We start from the raw sequence: 18965 nt of genomic DNA, 5'->3' as shown, positions 1-18965 counted from the left end.
TCTAAAAGCATCAAGGAACAAATCTTCCCCTTTTTCCTTGGGTACTTTGTGGTTTAAAGGATTAAATCTTGTCTGTCCTACCCAAACTCCCAAACCACTGTTACATGCATGAGCTAAGGATCAAAGTAATTGCACAGTCCTTGAACAAACTGGGGAAAAAATTATTCCCACAAAGTGACACTAAAAATGTTACCCATTCCTGCAGAATTAGGAGATCCTGCTTCCCAGAATCATGATATACTAAAAACTTTCCAAGAGAATCAAGGAAAGGATAAAGTGCTCTTTTCAGTGTATACCAATCATCTCCAACATAAGTAAATATTCAACTTTACAAATCTTCCGGACATAGAGTAGGATATAAATGTTAGGCCCTCCCAGATCCTGGGTACAGGCCACAATGCCTACACACACAGAGGATATAAACCAGTAAGCTTTTGCCTGCCCTCTCCAGGTGGGTTCTCTACTGACTGAGTCTCCTCATTTCCTGGGTGACTTAAAGAAACTACTAAGGGAGCAGGGTAAAAACAAGGCTAGTTTACAGCAGAACTACTCCAAAGTGAAGCTGAATAATGTATTTGTTCTTTACATATTTTGTGGGAAGATTAATGATCACTTTTTTTTCTCCTTAGGATCCGGAATGGCTTTGGCCCTGAATCCTTTCATGTGTAGGGAGATTGTCTGAAGAAGCACATTGGACATGAAATGCCCTGAGGGACAGAGATATATGATGGAAAGTTCGCTGGACTAGGAAGTTAGGAGAACTAGGGAAGGAGAGAGAATCACAAAGCAATAGAGTAACATGCCTGAGGATCCAGAGATCAGGAACAGCTTTAACTTTGTGACTCAAGGTCCTTATGAAATATATCACAATTCAAGATGACTGAGTCACAATGGGGACATGTGCTTTTTCAGGTGCAGTGATGAATTTGTACTGGTCTATCCACTTTCATACTTGGTCACTCTTGTGACAAATGGTACATGTGTGTCTATGGCTAGCCTAAATCAGGGAAAAAATATTTGCCGCCAGAGGACACAATGGTTAACTGATCAATGTCTTACATAACATCTATAAAGTGCTTTGAAAATCTTAAATCTCTATATAAAATATAGTGACTCATCAATTTTACATGGGGATTGAATATATGATTCTACTGTCCTTGTTAACATTATTCTTTCATCAGCTGACCTAATCAGCTGCAGACTAAGGGCTCTGGTTATTTAGGCTACCAAGTTACCATTTCTCCTAAAGAAGAAAGAAATGGTCAGTTAGACCATGGGGAATTATACACAGAAGACAAGGGATGTGAATAACAAAAGAGAGGTCACTTTAAATATTCTGGAAAGAGGATCTAAAAGGTACTAACCTGAAAAAGTAGAAGGCCATTAATAAGCCAGCTCCTAGTAAGGCCCCCACAACAATTCCTGTGACTGCTGATTCTTCTAGGCCACCTGCTTGAAGAAGAATGAAAGGTTTAGAGTTCAATTTGTGAAATAATTAGACTTAGCGTTGTTTTCACTCTCATTACAAAGTATTTCCCCATTCTTCATCCTTAGATGATCTTTCTTTTCCTCTTTGGAAAACTTTTCTAGGGAAAATTGCACATTTTTCCCTAGAAAAATTCAAGAGGGTGTCTACAGAAGAGGGGGAAGGTGAACCAGATGGTTCTGGGGCTTAAAGGCAGTGTTTTCTCAGTGTTAGGAGTTTCTGCAAGCTAGACACAGTGATCTATGACCATATTTCCTAAATGCCAACCAAAGCATATTTTACTGATCTACAAAATCTTTAGTATGAAAGCTTCCTACTTTTTAAAATTTATGGGAATGTACAAAAGATCTGATTTCACCAGCATAAGGAATTCTAACCTGTTTATGACTTGGTAGATAAATCCTAGGGATCTATTCAACATACATAGAAATTAAGTGACTTGTGCAGGGTGTCACAAGTCATAATTAGGAATTCTTGCTTGTGGAAGAAGGGTGAAGGACACCTCAGTTGGGAGAGGGTAGACCCATGAGAAAGAGACTTCAAGAAATCATTATGGCTTCTCTCATTAAAGAAAATAAAGAATATGGTGCCTTCCTGTTTCAATTAATTATATCTAAGTGCTAAGGTCTGTTGTTTCTTCATATTTGTCATCCGAGAATTCTGATTACTTTAAGGTAAGTGTACACTAAATGGCTTTCAGGGTATGCTAGAACCAACTAAAAATGACTTTAAGCCCATTGTTAAATTTTTAGTTTGACCATTCATATGGGCTTGATTTACTGTTTTATTGATTGTCTCAATTTAAGAAAGTGACAACAAAAATGTTAATCATTCATATTACATTTAAAAGTGTGCTGTGTACATGAAGAGCCACTTCCCTTCACACCCTGAGGAGTTATCACCCTTCTGGATTTATAGAAGAAGATGACTGAAAAAAAGGCCTAAAGAGATCCCCCTTTAATAAAACAAAACAAAATAAAATATCTCATGAAAGCTGGCTGAGGCTTTACAGGCAACCTAATTCAACTTCTTTACTTAAAAAGGAGGAAACTGAGGCCCTAGATAGACAAAATTACTTGCCAAAGCTCCCTGAAGATTTATCCCTTTCTTACAGAAGGGGAATCAGATGGAGACCAAAACTCCCAGACCATCAGACAAACCAGATGCCCAGAATTACTGCCAGAGTACAGACTAGAACAAAAGTCTCCCACTTCCTCAAGCACCAGTCCAGTGCTCCTTCATTCAGGATGAAAAAGTCAGATCTTCTTAAGTGGCACAGAAGGGCCAACCTTTCCAAAGGAGTGGACCCTCATTTCATGTTTTGGGACAAGCAGTTGAGCAGGTTGAGGGGTGGGAAAGGATACCTTGGTCCTTCTAAGAGAATTCTGACCCCAGGCTCACTTCAGCTCAGGCTCCACTCCTGTGGGAAGTTTGAACATCTTGGGAGGAAAAAAAGGTTTCAAGGAAAGAAAAAATGCCTAGGTTTGGAGGCAGAAGTTCCTCAGGAAGGCATGGCCATTAAGCAGAGGTCAAAGGGTTTTGACTCTTCTGCTTCACCCCACTTAAAATCCTCCCCCACTTAAAGGGCAGCTCAGAGGTTTCTGTCATGAATCCCTACATTTGAGAAAGGGTTCTTCTCTCCCTTTCTAGGCAGTCCAGTTCCTCTCATGTGCAGCATCCAGGGCTCTGACATAGTTCTTTTGAGTTCATGAAATAGCCTATCACATATTTAAACCTGTTTCTCTAGTACAACACCCCACAGGAAAGTTTAAGAAGACAAAAAGGACAAAATTTCTAGGGAAAGAAAAGATCCCCAGATCTAGGGAGACAAAAGAATGAGGAAAGCATGACCCTCTAGCAAGGGTTATCTCCCTTCCCAGGTCTCATCCAAAGGGCTCCCTTCTTTGCTAGTCAATGATGAGAGAGCAAGGTGGGTACTTCCCTAGCTTGCTTCTGAGGACTGCCTGGCAACTCTGTGGTCCTCTTCCCCAGGTAGCAAGATGCCCACTATCACTGGCACTGAAAGAGGCCAATATCAGGTCTCCCACCCCACCCATAAACTAGGTCAGATCTTGGGTCCCAACTGAGGACTTCTGACTTCTCTCTGCCCTTACCTGAGCCACCCAGGAAACAACTAACTACTCTAAATATATGATCTTATGACCTTCAGAGACTAAAAGAAAAAAATATATATCTAGAAAAGCTGGAAATGATCAGTTAGCTCAGTCCTAATTTAGAAGTTTTAGCATAACAAAAATTTTGACTATTTTAGCGTCTGTATAATTTTTAGCAGTATATTCACTTGTAGTCATTTGATAGGCTGATAAATTTTCCCTGTTTAGATACAAGACTGTTTAAAAAAATCCAAAATTTTAATTTTGAAGCAGATCAGAAGGTTTCAGGTATTTTTAAAATAGTTTTGACACCTAGTTCTCTGTAATCAGGAAAAAAAACCTCAATTCCAATCTCCAAAAATATGAATTTTTCCCAGTTAGAAGAGATGGATAAGTCCAAGTACTTGGAGTTTCTCCTCAAAAGGGAACCTAAATGTCAAATACTTAAATACCTAAATACTTAAAATATCCCTAGATACCAAGTACTTAAAGACAGTGAACCTAAATCTACCAGTCTAAATAAGAACTCTCAGTATAAAACACTAACATAATAAGGATGCAAATTTCATAAATATTCCCCATTCCTTTTAAATAAAAGAAAAAATACCATAGTTTTAAATCTTGTATTACTGTCAGTCAAAAAGGAGTGTAATCAATGTAATCAACAGGAGTGCAGGAATCATGTACGCCATTTGTTTTATGTATGTGCACCAGTACTGGTGCCAGGGTCATAAGAACAGCTTAATAAATGCTTTAGGTTGATTATGACAGGTTTTCTCTCTGATTTGTTGCTTTTGGGGTGTGTAGAGAGAAGGGAATGGAATGTTAAGTCACTTAACTTACGTGATTTACAAGGAGAAGAGTTTGTGTGCTCCATAACTCTGGTTTCATCAATTATCAGTTTTAAAGATCCCCCAGGGTACTTTACATTTGGTCTCATTTCAAAACGACCCAGTTTTCCAAAGTAATCGCCAATAACCTAGAGCAAGACAAAAAAGAAAGTCAAATTGCAAAATAATTTATTCCTATGGGGGGGGGATAAAGTCATAAAGTTCTGCATTATTATTTGAGAGAACATGCTTTAAACTCCTTGTTTGTGTCAGTCAGTCAATAAACATTAAGTGCCTTCTATGTGCCAGAAACTGAACTCAATCCCAAGGATCCAAAGAAAGTCCAAAGACAGTCCCTGCCCTTGAGAAGCTCACGATGTAATGGGGGAGACAGCATACAAACAACAGCAACTATGTGCAAAGGAGACATATAAAGGATAAATTAAAATAAACAGTAGAAGGAAGGCAGTGGCATGAAGAAGGATTAAGAAAGGCTTCCTGGGGCAGCTAGGTGGCACAGCGAATAGAGCACTGGCCCTGGAGTCAGGAAGACCTGGGTTCAAATCCAGCCTCAGACACTTAACACTTACTAGCCATGAGACCTTGGGCAAATCACTTAACCCCAGCTGCCCTCCAAAAAGCAAAGAAAAAAAAAGAAAGGCTTCCTGTAGGAGGTGGCATTTTAGCTGAGACTTGAAGGAAGCAAAAAGGCAGAGACGAGGAGGGAGTGCTTTCTCTGGGTGGAGGAGAGCCAGCAGAAATGCCTGGGCTTGGGGGATGGAGTGTCACTGGACCAAAGAGTATGTGGGGGGTGGGGACTTACAAGGTATAAAAAGAATAATGATGATGATAGTTAATATTTATGTAGCACCTACTGTGTGCCAGACACTGAGCTAAGCACTTCACAATTACCACCTCATCTGAGCCTCACGACAATCCTGCAAGGTAAGTGCTATTATTATCTTCATTTTACAGATGAGGAAACAGAGGCAGACATAAGTTAAGTGACTGGCCCAGGGTCACACAGACTGGTAAAGGTTGGTTTTTTTAAATTATTATTAAGGGTTATTATTTTTAATAATAATAATATTATTGAGGGTTTATTTTTTATTATTAAGGGTTCTGAATGCCAAAAAGAGTATTTTATTTTTGATCCCAGAAGTGATAGGGAGAGACTGGAGTTTACTGAGGAGAAGGGGGTGACACAGTTGGACCCAAACTTTAGGAAAATCACCTTTGATACCTGAATTGAGGATCAAATGGAGTGGGGAGAGACTTGAGACCACAAGACCAACCAGCAGGTTATTTCAATAATCCAGGTATGAAAAGATAAGGTGTGATAGTATCAGGTGATTGCGTATGTGGTGTGTTGACTCTTTGGATGCCAATTTACAATTTGATAACTTATCTCCCCCAAAATGGTACATGATATATACATCTAAAGAATGTGTTGACCTAAAACATCAGCAGTTCACTCACCAGAAGATAAGCTTATTTATGTATTGAATATATATTTCTATTTATTTATTTTTAGCATTCAATTTTAAGAATTTTGAGTTCCAAATTCTCTTTTTCTCCCACCCACTGAGAAGGCAGGCAATATGATATCAATTATACACTGAAGTCATGCAAAACATATCCCATACTATCCATGTTGCAAACAAAAGTAAGAAAAATTAAGAAAGCAAAAAATAAAACCTATGCTTCAATGTGCATTCAGGGTCTATCAGTTCTTTTTCAGAAGGTAAATAGCATTTTTTTATCAATTGGGGTTCAGTAACTTGCTCAAGGTTACATGGCCAGGTGTTTCTGGGTGGGTGCTAAGTGTCTGAGCCCAGATTCGATCCCAGGTCATCCCGACTCTGGGGCCAGTACTCTTACTCGCTGAGCTACCTGGCTGCCCCTGGTAAATAGCATTTTTCATCATGGGTCCTTTCTTGGATCATTGTCTTGATTAGAGTGGCTAAGTCTTTTGCAGTTGATCATCCTTATAATATTGCTGTCAGTGTGTACAATGTTCTGGTTCTGCTCATTTCACTTTTCATCAGTTCATCTAAGTCCTTCTATGTTTTTCTGAAACCATCCTCCTCATCATTTCTTATAGCACAATAGTTTTCCTTCACCATCATACACCACAGCTTGTTCAGCCATTCCCCAATTGAAGGGCATCCTTTCTATTGGTTTAGTCATTTTTTAAAGAGATGACTTTAAACCCAAGACCTGGTATTTTGTAGTGTAATTCATACTCATCAGGATTAGAGGATTGATCATTTCCAAATAAATGGTTGCTGAAACTATGTTAAAGCCAAGTACTACCAAAAACATCTTTATATAGAAGGTTCCCTGCCTGGATTCCATGACAACTTTCCTGGTATCTTCAAGTCAGCTGGCTCTTCTTATAGCTATGACCTTTGGAGTCCCCTACCCTGCATGCACCCCCATGCTCATCCTGAGCTGTCTCTCAAAGCAGCTTTGGTCCCTAGAGAAACTGTATCCTTTTCTATCTGACTCCAAGTTTCATAGAGGCCTTAAACTGAAACTACCCCCTTCTCATTTATCCAAATCCCAGCTCAGGCATATTCTCTGGATTTAAGGTTCCCCCACCAAAAAAAAAAAAAAAGTTTATGAATTAGACTTTCTTCTAACCTGAGAAGGGTTAGAAAGGGCACACCGTTCTCTCTTTATCTTTCAACTCCTTGCTCTTATAATTTATTCATTTCTTTATCAAATGGGGACATATTTAGGAAACCCACAACTGTTTCTTGCGGCAAGCTTCCTGCTCTGTGCAGTTCCATTTCAAGTCATATCACGGAAATGGATCAGTGTCCCCAACAACACAAATGGTAATGTTTATCCTAACACTATTCAATCACTTTGTCTTTTGGTGCATTAAGATACATCTCCATTTTTTATTAAGAGAGTCCTCAAAGTTTAACAAGAGAAAAATGCATAGTTCCAGAATGTTCCTCTTGTCTAGCGCACCTTCTCACACATAAGAACCAAGGCCTGATTCTTGATCATCTGGAAGTAGTGGTGTGACAAAACAGTGATCCAGCTAGCAGGCCTTGTATTTGGCAGTCACTTATGGAAGCCTATTTTATCAAACAAGAAAGAAGTTAATTCAGTAAGCTTGTAATTGAGCAAGACTCACATTCTTACCTCTTGGGTACCTGCTTCTGTATCAGTCATTGCGATCACAGAGAAATCACCATATCTGTCTCCATTGGCATCAATGGATACCTGTCCTGCAATACCTGGAGATGGTATACCAAGAGCTAGAAGTTAGTTACTTAAAATACTTCTCTACCAAAGAAAACATGAAAAAGAATTGACAGATTTTTTTTATAATATAACAAACTAACACCAGAGAAAATCCCATCAGTCGTCTCTTAGGTGTTTTTGTTGGCATTTATAAAGACATTTTAATTTCATTTGTGTCTACATTCCTTAACATTCCCTAACATTCCTTAACAATTCTTAACATTTTCTATTTAAAAAGAAAAAGAAATATGACCTTAATTTGAAAATATATTGGAGGGGACAGGGAGGGTAAGAGAGGAATTACTCCAGAAGAGTCCCAACTGAGAATCCTACATTAAATCTGTTGAGTGAAAAGTTGATCTTCGTTCACAGACCTTGTGTTGAGGGTGATCAGGGAAAGTATTAAAAATTATCTCAGATTCTTTGAGACCAGTGTCAGTATAAAGACAAAGAAGAAAGTAAATATTTCTGGGTCCCTGATACACTACATCACTGTTTACTAAATGAGTCAATGTAAATTGGGTTTTATGGTTTAAATTTTATGAGACATAACTTTTGATATCATTCATTCATTTAAAATATTTTAAGTACCTGATATGTTCAAGGCACCATGCATTGTATAGAATGCCAAGATGATTAAAATCAAGCTCCTTGACTTCAAAGACATTATTATAATGTTGCACAGAGGATAATAGTGGGTCTATGATTTCATTGGTGTAAGGAATTCCCAGGTGAATAAAATCCCTCAAAAGTTCAGACTGGGACTTTATCTTCAGCTTGTAGTTTTGCAAAAGAAATGCCATCTGAACTGGGTCTTAAAGGACTTCCATGTGAAAGTCCATGTAGGACTTCCATGTGGAAGCAAGCAAGTGCAGGTTATGAACAAGGAACAATAAATAGTTCAATCTGGTTGAACAAAGAGTATATAAAGGGGGAAAATGTGAGATAAGACTTGGAAATGTAGAATGACACTGTGCTGTTGAGTCTCTAAAGTCAAGATAAGACGTTTGTAATTAATTTAGTAATAAATTAAACCACTGAAGGTTTATAATAATGATATCAAATTTTATGTCATTGGGAGTCTGTATAATTTTTAAATGACAATTATCCTAGTATCAAAAATAGATTCTCTATCCTCAACTGTGATTTTTTTTCCCATTCAAAATGTCAAACAAAGCTCATGTGCAGCTTCCTGACACACTGATAAATTTGTTGCATTCATTTAAAGATGCATAATAAAGAAGCATCAGTTAGCCCCAGACCATATTATAGTTCTAAATGATCTGCTAAGAAATAAGGCAAAACCACTAGGTGAAATCTCACAGGGTTGCAGATTAGTGAATTCACCTGAGTTTATTGTGCAAAAGGTGAGATCTCTCAAGATCACAACATAAGTAACATTTCCCCTCACTTTGATTTGCCTGAGGTGAACTGTCTCTCAAGAACTGACCTGCATTTCTAGGTCTTCCTCACTCTGATCTTTCATATAAAGACGAAATTCAACTTTCTGTGCAGCCCCTTTAACAAAAGCTTTAAGAAATTAGTCATAGTCACTGCTGTAATTATCCAAATTTGCTAAATAATCCCTGGGGTCTTTTACCCTCCTTGATGATATAATCGTCACTTAGAGGATCCAGAATTTGTTTTCACATAACCTCCCTGAAGTTCCTCATGTGCCTTCATAAATGTCCCACGGAGATGTAAAAAAGGAGACTAAAAAATGTCAGCAAAGCATAACGGTCAATCCTCACTGACATATTTAAGGACATATAATTCTACTCTTCAGTCTGAATTACAGAAATGACCATCACTACTTTATCTTATTCTGCTAGGGTGGCTTGGACCACAAAACTGGTTTGAGAAGTTAGCCCAAGGGGAAGCTTAAGTTTATGCCCTGACTCTGGACTGTGGTACTTCAATCATTATGGTAACCTGCCTTTTCCTTAAAGACCCCATTGGTAGCACTGTAATATCTCACAGCTCTTTAAAAAAAATTGTCAAGAGACTGAAATATGATCACACAAAGTAGTAAGCAATTGCTAAGAATGCAAAGTATCCCACAGAAGTTATTACAAGCTAGTTCCTCAGAGCAACAAATAAATAAATTTAATGTATTACATATTTATTATACGTAATATAATTCTTTAACATATGGTTCTATGTTGTTATTAATATATAATTTATTATATATTTGTATATAATCACATACATAATATATAGATTATTAATATTTTCTATATATGTGTGAATATATACAGATGTATGTATATAAAACCCAAATGGGGACACAAAGAATCAGACATGCCTGAACAACAATAATGACAAACTATCAAGGTACTCACAGTGTAAAGGGAGAAACAATATGGAAACAAATATGTACAAGAATAGAGGATGAATTGGTAATAATTAATAAAATTGGAATTTATTAACATTAAGGGGGGCTAGGAAAGGCTTCTCATAAAAGATGAGATTTTTAGCTGGGTCTTGAGGAAAGCCAGGTTGAAGAGTTGAAGAGGAAGAATATTCCTGGTACAGAGACAGCTAGAAAAAAACTATCAAGGGTCTGGAGAGGGAGTGTCTCGTGTGAGGAACGGCATGGAAGCCAGTATCACTGGATGGTAGAGCATATGATTGAGAATAAGGTATAAGAAGACTGAAAAGGCTTAGAATGCCAAAAAGAGTATTTTATATTTAATACTAGAAATGATAAGGAACCACTAGAATTCATTGAATGGGAGGGGGTGATATGATCAGACTTATGTTTTAGGAGGATTCACTTGACAAATGAGCAGAGGATGGAGCATAGTAGGGAGATACTTAAGGTGAAGACATTAGTCAGCAAGTTACTATAATAGTCTAGGCATGGGGCAGGGGGAAGAAGGCCTACATCAGGTCATCACAAGGGTGATGGTAGTGTCAAAGGGGAGAAGGGAGCATATAAGAGAGATGTTATGAAAGTAAAATTGACTGTCCTTGGAAATAGATTGGATGGGGGGTTGGGAGGAAGAAAGTAAGGATTAAGGATGGTACTTAGGTTTTGGTCATAGCTGACTGGGAGAATGGTAATATCCTCAATAGTAATAGAGGAGCTTTGAAATGGGGATACTAAACCAGTAAGAGGAGACTTTACAGCTGGATAAATAGAACTGAGAATCTTCTGCAGAGTGAAGACAATTGCTTAATAATAATTAGTAACAATAATAATAATAGCATTTATATAGCACCAACTATGTGCCAGATATCGTGTTAAACATTTTACAAATATTATCTTATCTGATCCTAACAACAACTCTGGGAGGTAGGTAGATCCATCAAGTGAAGAGACCATCGAGGGAAATAGTATAGGGGAAGAGGAGAAGGCCCAAGACAGAGCCTTGAGGGATAGCCACAGTTACTGGGCATGACCTGGATAAAGATCCAGAAAAGGAACAGTCAGAAAGTAGTGGAAGAGGAAGTTCAAGTTCTTCCTCTTCCAGGAAGAGCAGTGTCACAAAAACCCAGAGAGAACAGAATATCAAGAAGAAGAGGGTGCTTGACAGTATCAAAGCCTATAAAGGTCAAGAAGGATGAAGAATGAGAAAAGGAAACTAGATTTGTGAATTAAAGGATCATTAATAAGTTTCGAGAGAGGAGTTTCAGTTGAATGATGTCAAAAGCTAGATTACAGAGATTTAAGAAGAGTGTAAGAGGAAGTGAAGGCACTAAATATAGATGGTTTCTCAAGGAGTTTAATCATGAAAGGGAGGAGAGATATAGAATAATAATTAGTGGAGATGACTGGATCAAATGAGGATGTTTTTTGAGGATGACAGAATGATGAGTAGCTTGTGTTCACTAGAGAAGCAGTGAATAGACAAGCAGAGATTGAAGATAAGAGAATGGGAATAATAGAAGGGGTAATCTGGTGAAGAAGATGAGATAGAATGAGATCACTTGTCAGCAGAAAGGCTGGAGATGAATAAGTAGATTTTAGAATCATTAGCATAGAGATTATAATTTAATTTGTGGAAACTAATGAGATCACCAAGTGAAATAATATAGGGGAAAAAGAGAAGAGGTCCTTGGATAGAGCCCTGGGAGATATCCATCTTTAGCTGGCATGACTTGGACAAAATTCCAGCAAAGGAAACTGAGGAATGGTCAGGAGGAGAACCAGTATAGAAGGATGTCAAGGAAACCTAGAAAGAAAAGAGTGTCAAGGAAAAGAGGATAATCAAATGTAGCAAAGGCTGCAGAAAAGTCAAGAAGGATGACTATTTTTAAAAAGCCATTAGATTTAGCTATTAAGAGATTGTAACTATGCCAATAGAGAGAAGGGGTTAGATGTGAGATATTGTGGAAATAAAAATAATAAGACTTGGCAACTTACTGGACATATGAAATCATGGAAAGTCAGGAATCATAAATACAACTAAATTTTTAATCCTGAAGACTGGGGAAAAAAAGGTGGTATCTTTAAAAGAAATAAGGAAGTTTGAAGAAAGGGTTGTTTGGGGGAGGAAAGCAAAGAGTTTTTCCCACATAGTTTTAAAAATCACTTGTCATGTCCTTAGCATTCTTATCAAGTATCAGTTTGATAAGGGTTTGTAATGGGAATGTAAATTTTGAAGATCTTCCCTGCCCATAGGCTAAAGTGCACCTGGAGCCTGGAGTGGGAGGCTTGTTTTTCAGTAGATACTTTTTGATTGGCCAGTGTGTCAATAAGGTTGTTACATTCTCTGAGCCAGGAGAAGGCTATATAAGCCCTGATGTGTAGCTTTGTTTTGGGGCTCACTTTGAGAAGTGTTCTGTGATTTGATCTGGACTCTGGGAAGCCATTGTTGAGAGTCCCCCAGCTTTGAAAGACCCAGATGTTGAAACCCAGATGTTGATTTGATATGGATGTAATGGTTGGACAGTTTGGAAACTGTCTACTTGATCTGTTTCTGTCTTGATAATTCTGTCTGTATACTCTGAAGTTCGGGGTGCTGACCTTTTTCCCCTGAACTAGGTAAACGATAGATATTTGACTGATTAAAATAAGCTTGTTAACCCATTTTGAGTTGCTTTCCTTTATCAAAGCAGATCTAAGAACCTGTGTTGGCAGACACCCTGGGGACGCTGGGGTGCCTGCTGCTACAGGGTTTTATCATTCTTGACATTCTTTCAAGGAGGAGAGGGGATTGTCTACAGAGATACAAGAGTCAGGGAACTCATGGACTAACAAATATTTTTAAAAACAGAGAGAAAGGAAGGTAATTGAGGGTGAATAATTAAGAGTAACATATATCTGAAAGAGTGTCAAAAATGCTAAAACTCAGATCAAACTAAAGAAAATGAAAGAAGGGAATGAGATTGATACAAAGATGTTCAGTTATGTCTGGCTCTACATGACTTCATTTGGGTTGTTGTTGGTTTTTTTTTGGCAAAGATACTGGAGTCATTTGCCATTCCCTTCTCCAGCTCATTTTACAATGAGGAAACTAAGGCAAACAGGATTTGCCCAGGATAAAGCTAGATTTGAATTCAGGACTTCCTGACTTCAGGCTTGGTCCACTGTACCACCCAACTGCTGGTACAAAGATGCAATTGGTTTAATTATCATCTTTATACCAAGGACTCACATATCCATATATCCTGCCCCAGACTCTCCACAGAGTTTAAAATCCACATTAGTAAATGCCTATTGACATTTCAAATGTCAAATACAAAACAGAATTTGCTACCTTTTCCTCAAAACCAACCTCTCTTCCAAACTTCTCTCATATCCAGCACTTTCCCCCTGCTCACTTAGTTGCCACCTTGGTCTAGTCCCTCATCATCTCTAGCCTAGACCATTGCAATAGCCTCCAAATTAAACTCCCTTTTCCCAGTTTCTTACCACTTCATTGCATCCTACACACTGGTGTCAAAATAATTTTCCTTACACACAAATCTGACCATATCATTCCCCTAAACTCAATAAACTGCAAGTCTAAGATGAAATATAAATTCTTCTACTTAACTTTCAAATCTGTACATGACTTGGCCCAATCTATCTTTCCAGTCTCATTCTACATTCCTCTCCCTCTGTGACCAATCCAAATTGGCCTCCTCTCTGGTTCCTCAAACTCAGAACACCATCATCCGTATCTGTGTCTTTACATCAGCCATCCTGCATATCTGGAATGTTCCTGTTCCTCACTGCCTCAGAGATTCCTTCACATTGCAGTTCAAGCCCTCCCTCCTACAGGAAGCCTTTCTTGATCCCCTCAGCTGCTATTTCCCCCACCCCATCAAACCACCTCATTTACTTTACTTTTTACTTATTCTCTTCATATTCCTTCTATATCTGCTTATATAAGTAGTTATCATCTCCTCAATTATAATGTAAACTATTTTGCAGGAGGGATTTTTTCCCAAATGTTGTCTTTGTCTCCACTGTGCCTATCACAGTGACTGGCATTTAAATATTTGTGGATTTGATGGGTTAATAAAAGGTTATTGGAGGAGGCAGAATCAACTCCTATTTTATTTGTGCTTTCTCTAAAACAGAGAATGATCTTATGATAAAATAAGTGAAAGGGAAAATAAGTAAAAGGGAATAAATTCAAGTCACAAGACCTAGAAGAACTATAACCCAAAGGAGAAAAAGAATATTTGGATATGACTCAAGATGGTGTTTTTGAAAGTCCCAAGAGACTAGGATTTGGGCTGCTGTATTTCAGGGTGAGTGTGAGGGTTGTGTCGGGGCATAAGGGACAATATAGCCCTGTAAGTCTAGTTCCCAAGTCTGAGGAAATGAATGCTCAATGAGAAAACTCCCTCTACCAATGCAAATCAAATTGGCAACTATACAACAACAGAGACACTTAAAAGAGATACCCTGAAGACTCTTGAGTTTAAGGGAGTTGCTCAGAGTCAGAAAGCCAGTATGTGATAAAGGCTACTGTATTAAAAGTCAATTGAATGTTGTCCTCAGTTTTGAAAAGATGAAGATGATTCTTTAATCCATAGACTGATAAGCTTTATTTGATTCCTGGTAAAATTCTAGAGCATATTATTTAAAGTGATGATTTATGAATCCTCAGAAAGGGAACCTAATAATTACTATAAGTCAGCAAGTGTTCATCAAGAAAAAGTCATCCAACCCAGACCAATTTCCTTTTCAGTTTTAAGCGTCACATATTAGGAAGGACATCAACAAACTGGACCATCTCCAAGAAGGATGACCAGAATAGTGAGACATCTGGAAACTATGCCACATGAAGATTAGTTACCACATAGGGACAGTTAGCTTGAAAAAGAGAAGACATGGAGGGTGGTAGGGATAACAGTTGTCTTCAAATATCTGAAGAGCGGTCATAGCCTTTCTCTTGTTACTTCCTCTACCTTCTGAAGGATGACATTATCAGTGAGGCAGATCACTGCTCACCTGTTGGCAGTTCTATCCCTGTGGCCCAGCAGAGCAAGTTCAGTCCCTCTGCCATGTGACCTCTCTTGCAGAAGTTGGTCCAAGAGAACTGGAAAATCCTCAAGAATGAAACTGTAAAGACTTAAGTAGCAATTCTTGTGTGGACTGGAGGGATCCTTGTCATGGATCCTTTAGATGTGATTCATTTTCAGGTGTAAACTTTTGAGTTCCCTTCTGACCATGAGAGTCTATGATTTTAGTCCAATCCCCTCATTTCATTAATGTGGAAACTGAGGTTCAGAGGAGTCGATTGACTTACTCAAGGTCACAGAATTATTTAATAATAAAGCCAGGATGACAACCCATTTCTCCCAACCTCCAGGCCAGAACTCAGAAAGATGAGTTTTCTTGACTCCAGCCCAGGGATTCTATTCACTGCACCACCTAGCTGTGCCTACATACATATATATGCATGTATATATACATACATATATGCAAATTATCCCTTCAAGTACTCTGCAATTCCTCATTATAGGATGATTTTAAGAAGGAAATGCTAGCAGAGTACAAAGTCTGGTGAAGCCCACCTAGTTAAGAAGTATGTGCTCTGTGGCCTATAGAACACACTAATTAAACATATATAAACTCATCAACTGAAAACTGGCCACAGGATAAAATTTGTTTGCCTAAAAGGCAATTTAATGATTCCCTCAACTACTAGTGCTGACTCTTACAAATTACCATGTATTTAACAACTCTGCATATATTTTTATTTATTAACTTTATATTTTTGCTGTACATATCTTTATAGGTCTTTAATGTATCCCCCTTTATAATGTGAGGTCATTGCGACTAGGGATTATTTCATTCTTTGTACTTTTATCCCTGTTCCCTAGCATTGTATTTGGAACATAGTACACCCTCAACAAATACTTATTGATTGACTTATTGATAAAAAGGCTGATGTCTTCATTAGAGATGTACCCATAATGATAAAACCATGGCCATTTTGAAGTTAGAGAATATATTTAATGTGTGTGTGTATGCATAAACACACAAAATGTTAAATACATTCATACGATTTTGTGTACCCAGAACATAAAGCTTATGCATTCAGGACATTCATTTTCCATTTGAATCTACCAATAAGATCTGATACAGAACAATCCAATTAACTACAGTCAATCCAACTAGAAGTTTCATTGACAAAAAGGTGGAATATGGACTAGTTACTACTGAATGGGGCTGCTAGGTGGTGTAAAGGATAAGAGTACTGGACTTGGGGGGGGACGGAGCCAAGATGGTGGAGTAGAAGCATGACCTTCCTGCAGCTCCGGCTTCCACCTTCCCCAATCCATGTAAAAAGGGGACTCTAAACAAACTTTGGAGCTGCTAAACAAACTTTGGAGCTGCAGAACCCACAAAATGACATAGAGATGCTAACTTCCCACTGAGGACAGCCTGGCAGACCCGGTAGGAATCCAGCGCAGCACTCTGGGAGATGAGCCCAGCCCCACCCTGAGCCTTTAGCCCCAGGGCAGGCCTGACCAGCCGCTGGCCAGAGGGACTCTAGATAAGCAGCAGCGGTGGCAGTTTCCAGATTTATCAACACATAGATGCGAAGGACAAAGTGAGAGGCCAGTGCAGTCTGGACTTTGGGACCAGTAGGTGGGAGTGCATAGCTTTTACCCCCGGGGCAAGAAGCCGCTGAGCCACTGGGCACAGCCAGCCAGTGCCACATGGCAGCTTCAGCTCCTGGACTGCAGAGTGTAGGGGGACCAAGCACCAGTCTGAGGGGTAATCGCTCTCGCTTTAACCTGCTTGGATCTGGATCGCAGTCTAGGGTGGAGGTCCTGAGGTATGTGTCCAGCTTGCCAAGGGGTGGAGACCTCAGAAAGGGCACCCATCTAATACCTCCAGCAACTGAGAAAACCCCAGCGTTTGGGACGAAAGCTCTCCTGTCTGGTGGCAGAGTCCTACCGTGGCAAAAAGCCCAGGGGTCAAGTAATTGAGTGGCAAAATGAGCAGGCAAAGGAAACAAAGCAGACAGAAGATTCCAACATTACACTTCTATTTTGGGGACAAAAGGGAGCAAAGCACGGAACAGGAGGAAAACAGTGAAGTCAGAACTCCTGCACCAAAAGCTTCAAAGGAAAAAACAAGCTGGTTACAGGCCATAGAGGACCTTAAGAAGCAGATAAGAGAAGTGGAGGAAAAATTGGGAAGAGAAATGAGAACAATGCAAGAAAATTATGAAATGAGATTCAACAGCCTAACTGAGGAAAATAATACCTTAAAAAACAGACTGACTCAAATGGCAAAGGAGGCTCAAAAAGGCAATGAGGAGAAGAATGCCTTAAAAAGCCGAATTTGCCAGATGGAAAAAAAAATCTCAAAAGCTCAATGAGGAAAATCATTGCTTCAGAATTAGATTGGAGAAAATGGAAGCTAATGACTTTATGAGAAATCAAGATACTGTTAAACAGATCCAAACAAATGAAAGAATAGAAGGCAATGTGAAATATCTCATGGGAAAAACCACTGACCTGGAAAATAGATCCAGGAGAGATAATTTAAAAATTATTGGACTACCTGAAAGCTATGGCCAAAGTAAGAACCTAGAAATCATCCTCCAGGAAGTTCTCAAAGAAAACTGCCCTGATGTTTAATACCAGAGGGCAAAATAGAGGTTGAAAGAATACACCGATCACCTCCTAAAAAAGATCCCAAAAAGAAAACTCCTAGAAATATTATAGCCAGTTTCCAGAATTCCCAGATTAAGGAGAGAATATTACAAGCAGCCAGGAAGAAACAATTTGAATATTGTGGAAACACAATCAGGATAACCCAGGATCTGGCAGCTTCTACACAGAGGGATCAAAGGGCTTGGAATATGATATTCCGGAGGTCAAAGGAGCTGGGATTAAAACCAAGAGTCACCTACCCAGCAAAACTGAGTATCATGTTTCAGGAGAAAATATGGTCATATAGTGGAATAGAGGACTTTCAAGCATTCTTGCTGAAAAAAGCAGAGTTGAATAGAAAATTTGACATTCAGATACAAGAAGCAAGAGAAGCATGAGAAGGTAAACAGGGAAAAGAAATCACAAGGAACTTATCAAAACTGAACTATTAACATTCCTACATGGAAAAACAATAATTGTAACTTATGAAACTTTTCTCAGTAGTTGAAGGGATTAGAAATATATGTATATATATATATATATATATGAGGCTATATGGGCATATGAATACATATGTGAATGTATGTATATATGTTTACAGGTATACATAGATAGAGGGCACAGGACCAATTTAACAGGAAGGGATGATACTTAAAAGGTGAAATTAAGAGGTGAGAGTAATATAATGAGAGGAGATGGGGAGAGACAGATTGGGGTAAACTATCTCATACAGAAGAGGTGAGGGAAAATGGTTACAATGGAGGAGAAGAATAGGAAGGCAAAAGGGAATGGGTCAACCTTATTCCCATTGAATCTGGCTTGAGGAGGGAGTGAAATACACACTAAATAGGGCATCTCAACCCCCAGGAGAATAGGGGGGGAAGAGGATGAGAGGGGGGATGATGGGGGGGAGGGAAGTTGGAGCACCCATTTTTGTAAAGAAACGGGATCAAAGTAGAGAATAGAACAAGTGGGAGGTGGGATAGGAGGGAGGGAAATATAGTCAGTCTTTTACAATATATCTACTATGTTATTGTTTTGCATTAGCCACACATGTACAACCTATACTGAACTGCTTATCTTCCCAGTAAGGGTGGGTGACAAGGGAGGAAGGGAATGAATCTGGAATTGAAAGTTTTAAAATCAAATATTCAAATATATATGTGTATATATATATATATATATATATATATATATACTGTTATTAATCACATATTT

The 18965-nt window shown here is 38.6% G+C and overlaps 1 protein-coding gene across 7 annotated transcripts in view; it reads right to left on the bottom strand.

The window, feature by feature from the left end:
• The window catches only part of LOC138171398 (atrial natriuretic peptide receptor 3), an 86180-nt gene that overhangs the window by 5879 nt on the left and 61336 nt on the right, over nt 1-18965 (bottom strand). For 6 of the 7 annotated variants that reach the window (XM_069100892.1, XM_069100923.1, XM_069100908.1 and 3 more), the window contains 3 exons: nt 7590-7684; nt 4444-4579; nt 1365-1452 (listed from right to left, as the gene is read on the bottom strand). In XM_069100892.1, the coding sequence (XP_068956993.1) occupies nt 1365-1452; nt 4444-4579; nt 7590-7684 (319 nt within the window). The remainder of the gene's footprint in view (nt 1-1364; nt 1453-4443; nt 4580-7589; nt 7685-18965) is intronic. The other variant, XM_069100888.1, reaches the window with a different exon arrangement.

Source organism: Petaurus breviceps, unplaced genomic scaffold (genome assembly GCF_028583685.1).
Source record: "Petaurus breviceps papuanus isolate PSGF00001 unplaced genomic scaffold, PetGlider_PUasm1.0 128, whole genome shotgun sequence".
Classification (NCBI taxonomy): domain Eukaryota; kingdom Metazoa; phylum Chordata; class Mammalia; order Diprotodontia; family Petauridae; genus Petaurus; species Petaurus breviceps.
Note: the sequence above shows the minus strand (reverse complement) of the source record. Positions and strands in the feature narration are given on the sequence as shown.